Source organism: Cygnus atratus, chromosome 20 (genome assembly GCF_013377495.2).
Source record: "Cygnus atratus isolate AKBS03 ecotype Queensland, Australia chromosome 20, CAtr_DNAZoo_HiC_assembly, whole genome shotgun sequence".
Classification (NCBI taxonomy): Eukaryota; Metazoa; Chordata; class Aves; order Anseriformes; family Anatidae; genus Cygnus; species Cygnus atratus.
Window position 1 is genome coordinate 4078522 of NC_066381.1, and position 14772 is coordinate 4093293.

The 14772-nt window shown below is 55.0% G+C and overlaps 1 protein-coding gene across 1 annotated transcript in view; it reads left to right on the plus strand.

The window, feature by feature from the left end:
- Positions 1–14772, plus strand: part of CAMKK1 (calcium/calmodulin dependent protein kinase kinase 1) — a 54939-nt gene that overhangs the window by 7558 nt on the left and 32609 nt on the right. The window contains exons 2-7 of the mRNA XM_035559168.1: positions 2027–2074; positions 3474–3527; positions 10616–10667; positions 11249–11382; positions 11964–12000; positions 14354–14375. Of these exons, the coding sequence (XP_035415061.1) occupies positions 2027–2074; positions 3474–3527; positions 10616–10667; positions 11249–11382; positions 11964–12000; positions 14354–14375 (347 nt within the window). The remainder of the gene's footprint in view (positions 1–2026; positions 2075–3473; positions 3528–10615; positions 10668–11248; positions 11383–11963; positions 12001–14353; positions 14376–14772) is intronic.

A 14772-nucleotide genomic window follows, 5' to 3' on the forward strand; every position in this document is an offset into this window, starting at 1 on the left:
CAGTGCCCTGCTGCACCTTGAACAGACCAGTTCACACCCAGTGATGTCTGTAATGGAGAGGATGGGGCTGTGACACCTGCCTGTTCTGACGTGCGCTGGGGGTGCCTGGCACCCCTTCTGCTGTCCCGGTGCTGCTGCTGCACATTGCAGGGCTATTTGGAGGCTTACGAGAGGTCTGACCAACCTGTCTGCGGGTTTTGTCTCAGCCTCGTTCACAAAGTGCCAGGCGTGGAGGCTGGGAGTGAGTTGGCAGCCTGGTTTAATGCTTGGCAGGCCCAGGGAGAGCTATGGTTTCTAAAAACACTGGGGCAGCGTGGCCTAAAGCAGCACACACCGTGCACACCGCTCGGAAACTCTCCCCTTCCCTCCCTCCGTGGCGTTTAGGGCTGTCCCCTCGCTGAAACGCTGGGTTAAGTCAGGACCAAGGCAAAAACCACTGCAGCGTCGCCAGATCTCTCCTCGACTGAACATTTACAAAATGCTGAGCCTGGGGCACCTGTTTTCCCCTCTCCTGAGGGATGGGGGCTTGGTGGTGCTCCAGGGGGATAAGGGGCGATGCCTTTGCACTCCCTGGGTCCAGCTCCTCAGTGCTGCAAGACCCCGGTGCCCTGGGCTGTGGTCTCCGTGCCGCTGCGGGCCCTTTGTGGGCGCACGGGAGGTGTGCAGGGCAGGCGTGTGGAAATACAGGTGCTTGGGCTCCAGCAGAATGGGGTCTCGCCTGAATTTTTGGAGGAGCACTGCCAGGGTAAGATGGACTTTGCAGGGTTTCTTTTCTTGTTTTTCTGCGAGACCGACAAACCCCCAGAAATGTTGCGGTGCTGTAAATAATTCCGTTCCTCAACATCTGCTCCTTCTGCTACGAGCTGCTGAAAGGGCAGCCTGACCTTCAGAGCCGGCGGTTCCCAGGGAGGGCAGGGGAAATTGAGCCTTTATTACCAATGTGTGTGTCAGGGCTTCGGTTTTATTCACAGAATATAGCCCCGTGGGCTCAGCTAAATGGTGCCAAGGCACAACCCAGCTGCCGACAAGCAGATAGCAGGAGGAGATGCTTGAAGAAAATAGTTGGAGCTGAGCAGACACAGAGCAACCTCTTGGCTGACTCCTCGGCACCCGGTGGTCTGAGCTCTGTGGCCTCCAGTGCCAGGAGCTGGCTGGCACCTTGTCCTCAGCGTACAGATTCCTCGTCCGTGACTAATCTCCCTGCCGTTGTTGCTTTTTAACTCGCTCATGTTTTCAGCTGCCGCAGCATCGTGCAGCCAAGAGCTGCAAGGGGTCACCCGGCACCAGCGCGAAGTCTGATTTCCTTCTTGTACTTAATGAGGACGGAGGGGCCAGCCCCAAGCGCAACGAAGCTGCAGAGCTCTTGCTACCTCGGTGGAAAAAAAAACATCTTCCTTTAGGTAGTGCAGTGCTAAAGGGAGCCGCGGATTTAGCATGTGCGTGAATTTTTAGCAGTGCATTAATTACAACCCTGCCAAGGCCATCCATCTGCATCCACCACCCATCAGCTCCTGGAGCTGCGGAGCTCGGTGGCTTATAAACCAAGACCAGGCCTGCTTCGGGGTGGTTTTATTTCAGTACTGTCAGCTGAGGGGAATCCCTTATTTGTTGCGTTGCAGAGGAGCGTGGCTGCGTTTTCTCCTCAAAGAGCAGCCCGCGATTCGCCTGGGGCCTCTGCGGGTGCAGCCAGGCTGCGCCGGGTGTTTGTCCCCGTGGTACGAAAGCTGCTGTCGGATGCGGTCGGGGACTGTAAAGGGCCAGGGTTCGTTGGGCTGAGCCTGGCGCGGCGCTGGTGCCTCGGGGCAGAGGTGCTGCCGGAGGTGCTGCAGCACAGCTGGAGCTGGAACTCGGCCGTGGCAGCTCCGTCCTCAGCCGCCAAAAGTGCCGCGCTGGGAGCGTAACGGGGAATGGTTTAAGTGAGGCTTAGCCTTTCGTTGTTCAGCACGCTGCCTCTGCTCGGTACTGAATCACACTCGGTCACTTCCTTTTACCAATACCCTAATTTTCTTCTCCTTTTGATCCACAGGACTGTGTGCAGTTAAACCAGTACAAGCTGCAGAGTGAAATAGGCAAGGTACGTTCCTGGAGCCTGTTTGCCGCAGGCGACCGCATGCACACACATACGTACGGGTGGGAAGTCTGTGCCAGCCCCAGGGGTCTTACTGGTCAGGCCTTCCTGAAACCCGCGTTTGTTTTCTTTGGGGCTTTTATGTTTGTTTGTTTGCCTTGTTGGTCTGAGCAAGTTTTGTTCAAGGTCGAAGTGGAACCACTTCCTCTGGAATCTGCATTTGTTTCCCTTCCCTCTGGAGGTGGTTAGGTTGGCTTTCTTCCAAGGGATTTGCTTGCCAAATGTGACACTAAGTGCTTGTGATGCATAAATACAGCCCAACAAGGGGAAAAAAAAAAAAAAAACAACAACAAAAATCAGGGCAGGTGTTTGGTCCCCGCCAGGACTAGTGCAAGTTTTAATTTCAGTGAACGAGCTGCTGGTTTAGTTGTAGTGCCTGCTTCAAAGACGCGGAACGGTTCGGGAGAGATGCCTCCAAAGTTATTTGGAGGTCCGGGCCGGTGAGCAGCTCAGACACCTGCGTGCGTGGACACCTGCCAGCGCTGCAGATGGGTCCACCAGCAACTCTGCTTTCTGGAAGCTTTTGCCTACTGCTTTGCAGTCAGCGTGTTGCAGTCGAAAGCAACTGCACGCTGTGCTGCAGAGACTTTCAGCGCGGGTTTTATTAGTTCAGACTCCTCTGCAAAGCAGGAGGCCCCAGGCTGGGAGGGGATGCGCCCTGCCGAGGCGCGTGGGGGATCCAGCAGGGCGTAAGGCTGGGGGCACCGCGCTGCCTGCTGGGGGAACCACCACGAGGTGTGCTGGCCGCTGAGGGCTGGCTCCGACCGACGGCTTTTGTTGTTGGCTTCAGTCTGGTTGAAGCAGAGTGCGAGGCCTTCCCCCAGCAGTAGGCTTGCTCCTGCCTCCTTCCCTGCACCCCGAGGTTAGCAGAGGGCCTGCTGGACCTGCTGTCCTGGATCAGCTGGGCGGCTTGTCCATCTCCTGTGGGACCTGGACCTTCATTCCAGCTCTCCTTGAAGTCAAGAGAGGTGTTTTGAAGGCTGTGGTGTTCATCCCACTCATTTGCTCAGCAGACATATGTCAGGGTGATACCTCGCAGTAATCTCCTGCTGAAAATGGGCTTGAGCAGGAAAGGTGTCCAGGCAAAGTTTCCAGACTTGCACCAGAGATAATCTGCTGAAATGATTCCATCTCCTCCCTCCCCGTGTATGACTTGAGACAGGCAGCGCCTTTGTCTCGGGGCAGGAGGCGATGAGCTAGCACGCGCCTCCTCCAGGCATTAATCCTCAGCAAATGCCCGTGGCGCCATCAGGGCTGCCGAAACATGCAAGGTGGTGCTCTGCCAGCCTTCAGCAGCAAGGAGACAAGGTGCTGAGCTGACGGTGCAATTTGTTTTTATTTTTAGGGTTCCTACGGCGTTGTAAAGCTGGCCTACAACGAGAACGATGACAAGTATTATGTAAGTGTCTCTCTGCTTTGCTCATTGCTGCTGCCACTGCTCCTCATTCCCTTCTGCACCCCTGAGAGCCACATCCCCCTTGCCTTGCTGCTTTTAGCAGATGCATTTCTGATCTGGGCAGCACGCAAGGCACCAAACCTCCCCGTTAGGCACGGAGCAATGTGCTGCTGGCTGCGCACCTGCTTGCACGCATGTGTGGCGAGAGGGAAACCGGGTGGGCTGCGTTATGCAACACACAGGGGCCTTGGAGGCAGGCTGCAGAAGCGTGCTGCTGAGTTGTCTTGACATTTCTGGCTATGAAGCAGGTCACCTGAAATCAGAGGCGTGTGTGGGCGGTGGTACTCAGCACCTGCTGTGCGTCGGAGGCTCAGCCTGCAACGAGCGCGCCTGTTTCCCGAGGACACAGGAGGGTTTAGCAGAAAGATGCTGAGCAGTGCCTGGCTCTGCGGTGTCTTACCCCCTTGCAGGATGCCTCCCCACACACTGAACGGGGATGCAGTGCAGAGAGCACTCGTAAATGCTTTCCTGAGCTGAAGCCAGAGTTGAAGGGTTTGGGCTTCAAAAAGGCTGCTTATGCAGAAGGCTCCTCATCTGTCACTCCCATTTCAGAGGCAGGCAAATCCGAAAGGTCCCAGCTGGGGTTCCTGCAAAATCCACTGGCGGAAAACACGTTCGTGTCCCTCGGCTTGCCCTGTGGCAAGTTTTGTGTGGGCTGAGAGCAGGAGCTGGGCAGCTGGCGAAAGGAAAGCTGCGTGTGGAGGTGCCTGAGGGCTGGGGGAAGCGGCTTGCTTCGAGCAGGTTGTGCTGGGTGACGGGCGGGTGTCTGCTGAGCGGCGCTGGCCAACCCAAACCCAGCTGCTCAGCAACGTGTCGGTGCTGGGGCCAGCACGTGGCAGTCCTGCTCTCCCTGCTGCGATGGAGCAGCCTCGAGGTGGTAAGGGGCCCGTCAGGGTGCCTGGGCAGATTCGTGCACTGCTGCCTGCCCCAGTGCACAGCCGCCGGTCTGACAGGGAGGGGAGTAGCAATGTGCCGTGGGGACGTCCTCACTCCCGTGGGGCTGGGAGTGACTGCAGTCAGCCCTGCTGTTCCCCAGCTGCTTTTTTCCCCCAGCGCTTGGATTTACAGGTGACGTGCCAGGCTGGAGGGCCTGGGTGGGAGTTGCATGCCTGTCTGTAGCCCTTCTGTGCTAGCATCAGGCACGACATTGCAGGAGGAATACCGTGAAACGAAGGATGGAAGAGATGAGACAAAAATCTGGAAGGGGTGCCCTGGAGCTGGCCCAGCAAAGGAACCGCAGTGCTATGCTTCTTTCCATCCCCTGTGCCTTCCAGGCTGACTCACGCAGCGCCCTGGAGCGCTGAGGTTTCCACCAGCTCCCTTCCTCTGCTGCCCTCCCACCGCTCCCTCTGGTGCCTGGAGCGACACAGCTTTGCCCTGCATCTCTCAGTCCCCGCAGCCTGACCAGGGTCAGCAGCACAGAGCGGGGAGCGCATCACATCACATCACATCACCTTTATTGCTGTGATCACATTTTTTCTTTGAAAATCATAACCTTTATGTTTTGGCACTGGCTTTCAGTGGCGGGAGTCGCAGTGCTGCTCAGAGGGGCAGGGCAGTCGTCACACTGCCGAAGGGGAGAGGTGGGTGCGGAGCATCGCGTGCTGCCTCTGTCCGTGTTTTGGATGAAGGTTAACGCCTGGGATGTAGATCTAGCTGGTCAAAGCCAAAAGGGAAAGCCTGTGTCCCGCCTAGCCTGACGTGTGTTAGTTAATCCCCACTTAATCTCCATTTCTTCTTCTAATCTAGACAAACGCTTTAAAGCTGCTGCAGCCGGAGTGGCTCCCATGTCAGGACACTTCTGTGTCAGCCTCGCCACCCGGTTTGATGCCCAGCCCGGCGCCGCAGGGATGTGCTCTGTGGTCTGCCCCGCTCCTCTTGTTGTGGGGTCGAGGCAGGGGCTGGGGCAGACTGCAGCAGGGACCTGCAGCCACCTGCATTTCATTGCTGTGCATGTAAGCAGAAGGGAGGGGAGAGGGCAGATGGCTGCCCTGCCGCCCTGCAGAGGACAGGCTGCGACGCTAATGCCTGAATTTCGTGTGCTTTCTAACCTTTCAGCTGGGGCAGTGAGAGCTTTTTCCCTTCCCCCATCCTTCCAGGGGCTCGTGCTAATGTTTTCCAGAGGGGGAGCCTCTCCCAGAGAGACCTCCACTTTCCCAAGACGTGAAAGCGGTCCAGGGGCTGGAAGGCTTTTTAAAGCTTCAGAGAAGCCGGAGCAAATTGCATAATTAGCTAACGGTTGCTTAGCTCCCTGCGCCTCCCGGTGCGTCCGACCCACGTGCTGCTTCCAGCGCTGAGATAACCTCCACGGGGCTCTGCCTATCGCTCCTGTCCGAGGCTGCTGCAGCACACCCTGACCCACCGCGACGGGTATCGAATGCAAACATGTGCTACCAGCCACTGCTAGGAGCAACTCTGGTTCTGGGGAGGGTGTTTTCCCCCACATCTGGCTCCGGAGGGTTGGTTTTGTCTCAGTGGTGTAAGGCAGTAACAGATAACGGGAGGAAATCAGTCCTCGGTTGGCATTTAGTGAGCAGCCCCACTGGTTGATTCACGTGGCACGAGGCCAGGATGCTGCTGCCTGCTTTATTTTCTTTAAGCAAGCGTGCTGCAATAAAAAGGAGCAAAACTTTAAAGCAGAAGGAATGATTCTGGAGTGTAATTCAGAGCGTGACACCCCGATTCTTGCTGAGGGACAGGGCCCTTTGCTAGTTCTTTGCTTAAATGCAGAATTTGGAGGTACCACAAATTGAATTTAGCTCCTGACAAAGTGAGTGGAAAGATTTCTCTTGCTTTAATGAGTCTTGGGTCTGGCCTAGAATTAGGAAAAACTCTGATCACCACATCTGGGAAAAATGTAGATGGGCTGTATTTATTTTGTGGGCTGTTCTACCTTCCATTAATGATGAGAAAGTGCTTCCAGGAGCTGCTGCGAACGACCGCAGCGCTGGGAAGCTGCTGATTTACACCAGCGGATGCAGGGAACACGTCAGCCTGGGGAAATGGAGCAGCCAGCACCAGGTACGTGACCGGTGCCCCCTCCGAGGAGGAGAGCCCCTGGGCGGCAGAGCTGGCTCCCGGAGCAGAGACCCCGCCACGGCGCTGGATTCTGGCTGCTGGGGAGTGCGAAGCCGCTACAGCAGCGTCGGCAAGGCTCTGCCAAGGAGCTCGTCACAGCTGGAAAGGTTTCGGTGTCACAGTTTGCAGGAGATGCTTTGACAGTGAGTAGGGGAAAAAAGGCAAAAAAAAAAGCCAAGCTCTGCGAAAGAGCAGCAAATAAAAAGCGAAGGCAAATGTGTCCAGGCGGAGATGGAGTTTGGAGTCATTGTGCTGATGGAATTTGATTCTGCCATGCCTCAGGTCATGTCTCCTTCCTATTTCCAATCTCTAAATCTGCTTGCAGAGAAAAGTGGTTATGATGGACATTTGTTACGCTAGCTCTGGACAAAAGCGATAGCATGGGAGGTTGTCAGGGAGTTTCCATTTTTTTCCTTTTTTAATCCGGTTTCCTAAGAAACAAGATTTGTGTGGTCGTGCGCTCTGCCTGCCTCTACCTCCCAACCTTTCCCAACCATCGAAGGCTCTTTTCTACCGAGTCGCAGTGGTGGGGAGAAGTTCCTCCCAAACTGATGAACCCAGAGAGCTGAATAAAGTGCTGCTGTTGAGGAAGAGTGGCCAACAGCAAGCCTTGAACCTTGCCAGCCCCTGGAGAGCTGGGACACGGAGGACGGTGGTCGGGAAGGCACAGCTCCCGCGTTCCTCACCTTCTCTCATACCTGCTGTTGAGCTGCTGCCAGTTCTGCTGCAGGGCACTCAGGACCAGGGAAATCATTTCTGGCTTACTCTCACAGCCCGTGCTGTTCAGAAGCAAGGAGCTGGATCACCCAGGGTTAAAGGGGGAGCCAGATTTTGGGGGCCTGGCAGCCGAGCCTGTCTGGTTTAGGCTTTTCTTTACCCGCACAGCATTTCTCTCTCCTGGCAGAGCCGCTTAGCCACGTCGTTGTCAGACAGGACAGGTGGAGAAGGGCTGGGAATGTGCTCCGATCCGCTCAGCACTCCCCCAGGGTGCTGGATCACGGTCTAGCAGAGGATTTAGGTGGTCAGTAGCGAGGCTTTGAGCCACATCCCACTGCCATGGGAGCGGCAGGTAAGGACCATGCGTAGGCTTTCTGCCCTTGCACGGGTTTGGGTCCCTTGCAACGCAGGTCCAATTGAAATGACATCCAAGTTACCAAATAAAATGCCATCCTGAGTGTTGCGAGAGCATCACAAGGCACGAGTGGGAAGTTCCCTGAGCTCACTGCTTTGTCACCCTCCTCCCCCAGCTGAGGGACATTTTCCTGTCGTCGTTACCAGACGGGGGCTTTGGCTTTGAGGCCTCACTGTTGTGACAGCAGCTGTGTCCCAGGCATCCCTCCTGGGGTTTATTCACGTAAACCTGGAGTCTCCTTCCCCTGGGTGTCCTCACAAAACTGCTTCGCTGTGGCTTCAAGCTGCAGGGTTGCTGGGAGGGAGAGCGGGAGGCTGAGATAATAAAGGTACATGAGAGAGGAGCACGGGGTTCCTGCTGCCTCTCGGAGGGCAATGTCACGGCCTGTGCCCACGTGTCACTCGGAAGGAAGGTGGGCGCAGGGCGCGTGTAGGGAAGTCTCCGAGGCTCCCTCTCTTCCTGAGGAAGCCGAAGCAATGCTTAGCAGTGCGAAGGGAAAATCCCTCGGCCTGGCTCTGAGCTGATTCTTTATCAGGAAGGCATTAGCTGAGTAATTAGCTCTGCCTGCGAGTGGAAATGTCACTGGCACTTTGAGACCCGTGAGCCCGAAGGAGCGGTTTGCCGAGCATCCCTGTGCTGTTCCCATTCCGTGCAGCTACAATTAGTGGGGAAGCCTTGCCCTGCCAGCTCCTGCTGTAATTAGAGTGAAGCTTCTCTGCCGTGTGCGCTCGTCTCTGCTCTGGTGACAGTTCAGTGCCTCTGGCCTGCTGCACGACGAAGTTTGTTCTCCGTCCCCTGTTTCTGTTTGGAAGTGCAGGGGGTAAGGTGCTCTCTTCTCATCCAGCCCTGCTTGCATGATAGCAGACACCAAGGCTTTGGAGGTGGTGTGAGCACGTCCTGGCGCCTCTTCCCTGGCCGTGGAGGCGGCTTGTAGTCAGCTTGCCCACAACACAGTGACCCCCGCTCGTCTCCCCGTCACCCCTCGTAGCATCCTGCAAGGAGCCCGGCTGGCAGCAGGAGCTCTTGTGCCCTCCGTTTCTGTCCACAAGAGCAATTTGTGTCATCACTGGTGCCCCTCTCTGTCCCTTATGCTTCCTTCTGACCTTCCCCGAGCCTCCCTAGGCAGGACTGGGCTGATGCAGCCGTAGCGGGGTGTTGGTTCAGCTCCTGGGGCTGGATTCCCCACGCAGTGGTGCAGCTGGGTCTTTTCTGCAGCAAACTGCGTCTTCTATTTCTTGCTTCTCTAAAGTCCATTGCCAGAAGGCAGAGAAGACTCAGGTGGGCAAGGGGAGCCTTCTCCTCCTGGGCTGGAGCTGGTTGAGAGAGAAAAAGGCGTACAGCACCCTGCAGACTTCCCTTGTGGGGAGAGAAAGGTAGGGAGTGTGGGAAGTCCTCTGGGCCTGGCCGTCCTCAGAGGAGGTTGTGCACATCCTGGATCCCCTTTCAGCAGACTGAATCACTTGGCTGCCTGTGTTGGACACAGCCTCATGCTAACTGAGAGCTGAGTCCTTCTGAGCCTGTCTCTCAGCGCCATCGTTCCCAGCAGCTGGCTCAGGAGCTGTCAGACAGGACCGAGAACCACACTGAGCCGCTTTCTGTTACATGGGTGCAAACCCAGAGGGTTTTGCTGGATCAGTACCGAAAATAACGACTGAGTATCACGAGCTGTGAACCGTGGGAGCACGGGTGGGAGCGTGGGACGTGGGGCACGTGGCAGCGCTGCTGCCAGCAAGAGCAGCTCCAAGGAGCTCTCCAAAACGGCTCGGTGACCTGCCCCTGGCGCGTGCATTAAATATGGGCAGTGTGCAGAGCCTGCCCCCGTGGCATTCATGCACAGTTCCTTGGCATTTGACTGTGTCCTCTGGGAGTCCTTAGCTAATTGTATTTCACAGGGCTCATCCTGCTGGGAATGACAGATTTGGATGCTTAATTAACGGGAGTAACTACCCCTCCTAGGGGACGGAGCTAGCGGCCGTCCCAGCCCCTGACAGCAGACTGTTTTCCTAGGCAAGCCGCAGCAGGAGTTGGTTTCTCCTGACGTACTGCTCTCCTGGGCACCGCGGGGCTGTCGGAGCGGCCCTCGGGAAGGTTGTTAATGCACGGAGAGGTGGAGGCACAGAGACTGTTTGTTAAACTCAGGCTGCCTTGTGTCGTGCTGTTAATCCCAAGTGGATGGCAGAAAAAAACAACACTGACGCTGCAGGGACCCGTGCGGTGTCTCGCTAATGGCCCGGGGCATGGCGGTGGGTCACGCTGCACGTCCTGTGCATTGCTCTGGGGGTGTGAGAAAGGCCTTGCGGGGCAAAAAAAAGGTCCATGAGAATGCACGAGGCATCCCCAGGCAGTGCAGAGCTGGGAAAGGGCTGTGTCCTCACCTACCCCGGGTGTGTGGTGTAGGCTGAAGGGATGTTAGTGGTGTGGCTGTGATGCTCCAGCTCTTTTGCATCATAGACCTTCTGGCGAAGCAAAACATCAGGTGGAGTAGCCTGGAAGCTGCTCTGATGACCTGCAGCATGGCCATAGTATCATCCAAAAAGCAAGTTATGTAAAGGTCTGCTAGAGGAACCCACCTCTTCCCTTACGCTGTGGCCCTGCGTGCAGAAATTGGACTCCTTTTCCTATGTGCAATTTAAAATAAATCAAAACCAGTGTTTTTTTTCCGCGGGAAAAAGGTAAATGAAGCGAATAGCAGTGCCTTTAGGAAGGCCTGTGGTGGCCATCTCTAACCAGGAGCCTTCTGCCCTACACCGAGGGCAGACCCGAGCCAGCCTCTGATGCCCAGAGAGGGTGGTCTTAACACTGCTTTTTCCTCTTCCTTCAGGCTATGAAAGTCCTCTCCAAAAAGAAGCTCCTGAAGCAGTATGGATTTCCACGTGGGTATCTCACACTTGGAGGTCTGCCTGCTGTCCTCAGCCAGGCAAACCTCTGCCTTGAAGCGCTGCCTGCCGGGGCTGCGGGACCTGGCCTCGTTCGAAAGCTCCCCAAGTAGTTGGGGGCTGCTTAAAGTACAGGGGGTAGTGAAAGGCCAGACACGGGTAAAGTCAAAGCACTCGGTAATTAGGTTCCTGGCTTTGATTTTCGGAGTCTTTGAAGTGCTGGCTCTTCCCCGTTCGCCATCTCTGAAGCCTAACGAAGTGCTGGGAGTTGGGCAGGGCAAGGCAGGCCCCCTCCTCCCAGGGGCTCTTCTACCCCCTTAGCACCCGGCCCCAGTGCTGGGCCAGGGGATCTGGCAGACAGACCAGGCTGGGCAGCCAGCAGGAGCTGGTCTAAATGTGGCTTGGCAATCCCTGTTCAGGGTGGGGACTGTAATGCTTTGGGGTGATGATAAGGTGAGGAGATCTTCCCGAGCAGCTGGGGGTATCCTGCAGAGGGGCCAGCAGCTGCTCTCTCCTGCATGCCAAGTGCAGTTCTTCCTCAAAGCGAGTCCTCCCTCACTGTGTTATCACATCTGCAGGTCGGCCTCCTCCTAGGGGGTCTAAAGCATCCACTGGAGAGCAGCCGAAGCCAATGGCACCGCTGGACAGAGTCTATCAGGAAATAGCCATATTGAAGAAGCTGGACCACGTCAACATCGTTAAGCTGATAGAGGTGAGCTACTTCTGCAGCCTAAGCCACACTGAAACAGATCTGGTTTGTGTTGTGGCAAGAGGACATGTCTTCAACTGCTCCTACTGCAGCCAGAATTGTTTTAAAACAGGTGTTCAATAGTTAGGTTGGTGATTTTGAGTAAGATCATAGCGGTTGTGTACGACAAACCAACACGCTTATCCTGGGCTTTGGTGCTGTGCTGAGTGAAGGCAGCTGGGTACGCTGGTGGAAACAGCAGCAAGCTCTGACCGGTAAACTGGGGTGTAGACAAGCCTGGGAAGGTGCGCACGTGCCAGGCTTCGTTGCCATTTTTGATAATGGCTGAAGTCAGACCAGGATAAGCAGTTTCTACAAATGTAGGTGGAAACCCTTTTTTTTTTTCTGGTGACAGGAAAATCTGTGTCCTCCAACACCCTCCTCCCCTCCCAGGAATCTCTAAATATCAGCACAAGTCTTTCTTAATGCTCTGCAGCTCAGCACAGTATACAGGGAGCAGTAAAATATTGTTTGATTAAAAACAACTCCTTCCGTGCTGTTTTTTTTTACTCCCTCTCGCCTTATCTCTCTGTTATCAATTGCAGGTCCTTGATGATCCTGCAGAGGACAACTTGTACATGGGTACGTGAGTCCTTATGCGTTAACAGAACTGTCTGGGCTTTAGACCTAGTGGTGCAAGTAACTCGTGCTGGGACTCGGGGTCAGTACCAGGAGGAAAGTTGTACCAACTGGAGCAGAGTTATTTCTTTTGAAAAGTTAAACACCTGTAAAGGCAGCTGAACTGGCAGGCCCCCTTGCATTGAGGGTAAGGCAGCCTTGTGTCTGAGCAGAGCTGCACGCATCCCCTTGACATAATGACACTATGACAGCGGCTCTGCCCTCCTCTCTGTGTATGCCAGAGCCAGGAGAGAAGGGAAAGGTGCAGGAGGGCTTCTTGTCCTCTCAGTCTGAGGTTCATCTCTCTGAACTTCTGTACACTGCGGATATCGGTAGTGACTCAAGCAAGCTGTCTCAGGATGTTCCCTGTGACCCCTGCAGACACGCTCACCTCCCTGATGAGCCTTGAGACCTTCTTAGCCTAATCCTTACCTTGGATGTCCCGATGGAAGGTCACAGCTGACTGTGCATTTATGCCGAGGGTGGGAAACTGCCGTCCATTTTGTCTTCCTCTCCCTAAAAGCTTGGAGGTGCCCCGATTTGGGCAAAACCCCAAGGGACAGGCCTGGGAGGGACTAGGGTGCCAGAGCTGCTGAGATGATGACATCTGCCCCTGTTAAATCTCTGCTCACCAGTAGCGTTCCCTGATGACAGGCTTAAAGGCTGCTTCTCATGAAATAATTATGGGATGCTTTTTAAGCTGCCTGTGCAAGGCGTCTCTGCCTGGCAAATGAAGCCGTTTGCCTTTGAAAGGCCAGTGTTCCCTGTTGTCAGAGCCCCGTGGGCATTCCGGCAGCATCCCGAAGGTGCCAGCCAAGGCAGGCACGTGTGCTGTGAGGAGGGCGACTCCACTGAATGAAAATAAATGCGAGGCAGTTCAAAAATCTGCAGAAAAGCTAAAAAACAAACGGAAAAAAAACCTCTCCCTGTGGAGCAAGATAACGGTCCCAGAAACGGCAGCAATAGCAGCAGGACAAGTGGGAAGTCTCGTGGTCCCGTTGGCACTCCAGAGAACAACCAGAGAAAGCGGGGTTTGCTCATTGCTAATTACTGCTAGCCGTAAGCGCTGCGAGTGCTCTCCTGCTGCATGCTCAGTGGGAAGAGGCAGGGGATGGAGGGTGCTGAGAGAAACCAGAGCAACCTGTGCTGATACGAGATGGCCGAGTAATGCAGCGCTGCTGCTCACCGCCACAGCTATAAGCAGGGCCACTGCGTGTTCGGGGAGGGCGTTCTGCCAGGAGCTCTTCAGAGGTGCAGCAAATCCCTTAGTAATTTGTGAGGAAAGAGCTCTCCCACCAGGTAATGGCAGATAGTTTTCCTGACACCACTTCTGGCTACACCCTACACGCCTGGCGCCAGGACCTTTAATGGGAGCAGGCTGTGCTTTTTCGGATATGGATGCAGCCCTAGTGTGGTGCTGGGTGTGTCTGGCTTTTGCAGGGCAGGAGCTGAGTGACATTAAGTGTCTGCTTTAGTTTGTAGAAGGGGGCAGAGGAAGGCTTCCAGCTGGTTCCCAAAGCATTGTTCCCATCACCGCTGCTGTCATGCTCCCTCTGGTTTTGTACCCCAGCTTTTCGGTAGCGGAGATGTCAGGGGCTGCAGAGGAACGTTCCCCTTCTGAGGGAGCAAAGGGGCCCAGCCTGGGGCTAGGAGACCTCAAACATCTTCCTTGTTTTTCTGCAAGTTGCTTCATATCCTAGCATTGCTACCAAGCAGTACTTGGTAAAACCCCAGTAATTGCTGCCAAAGGACCAGAAGAACACCCAGGGCTGGGGCAAGTCCCCATTTAACCCCCCTGCTCAGACACACAAACTCACATGCCCTACAAGCCTCAACTCATGCCAATAAATCCTCTGCAATTGCACCTGCCAGGGAGCATTTACCTCTCTGATAGCAGTGTAGCTGTGCTGCTGATTGACACAGCTGAAATGGAGCAATGTGTTCTTACAGCATCTCATTTGGTATCAGCAATTTAGCAGAAATATCACACCAAACACCCTTCCCGGAGGTACCGAACGAGGCAGGACTCAAACCAGCAAGGGCTGACACCGGGAACAGCAGAAGTGTGGTTGGTAAATTAGCACCCGCCGTCTCCCTGCGTGGAGCTGGCAGGAGGTGGGGATATTTGTCTTTGAAGAGATGAATATTTTCATTTTGCATCCCCTGGTGTCCTTGTCATGTGGGAAGAAAGAAAGGTGAGGGAGATAAATTGATTTAGCAGGTATGGGAATGGATGTGTTTTTATAGGTGCTAAAAAATGAATAAGCCTAGTTCTCTCTTCTGTGATTCATTCATGGTTTGATTTGCTTCCTTGCAGTGTTTGACCTCCTAAGGAAAGGGTAAGTAGTCCTCCTGGGATCCCTTGTGTTGAAATTTTTGGTGTTCACTGTTAGCTTCCTGGGTGAAATGGAGATTTCGATCTGCACAGTGGGGCAAACCGCTGCCAGCAGGCAGGTGAGAGGAGACGACCCAGCTGCAGTTGCCTTCGCACCATTCCAGCCTGGGGGGATGCGGCGGGTTGTAATGGGCTCGGAGGAAATGCCCTGGTGTCAGGCTTTGCTCCAGAACATAAATGCGGTGCCACATCCCTATTAGATGCCTGGGAGAAAAGCTTTTTTAGGGCATACTGTACTGGGGTAGCAGCCCCATCTTCCTCTGACTAGGAAGGGCTAGGAAGTTCCAACAACATTCGCTTGCCACCTGCTGCCTTACTTTGCCCCCAGCATGACTCTGTCA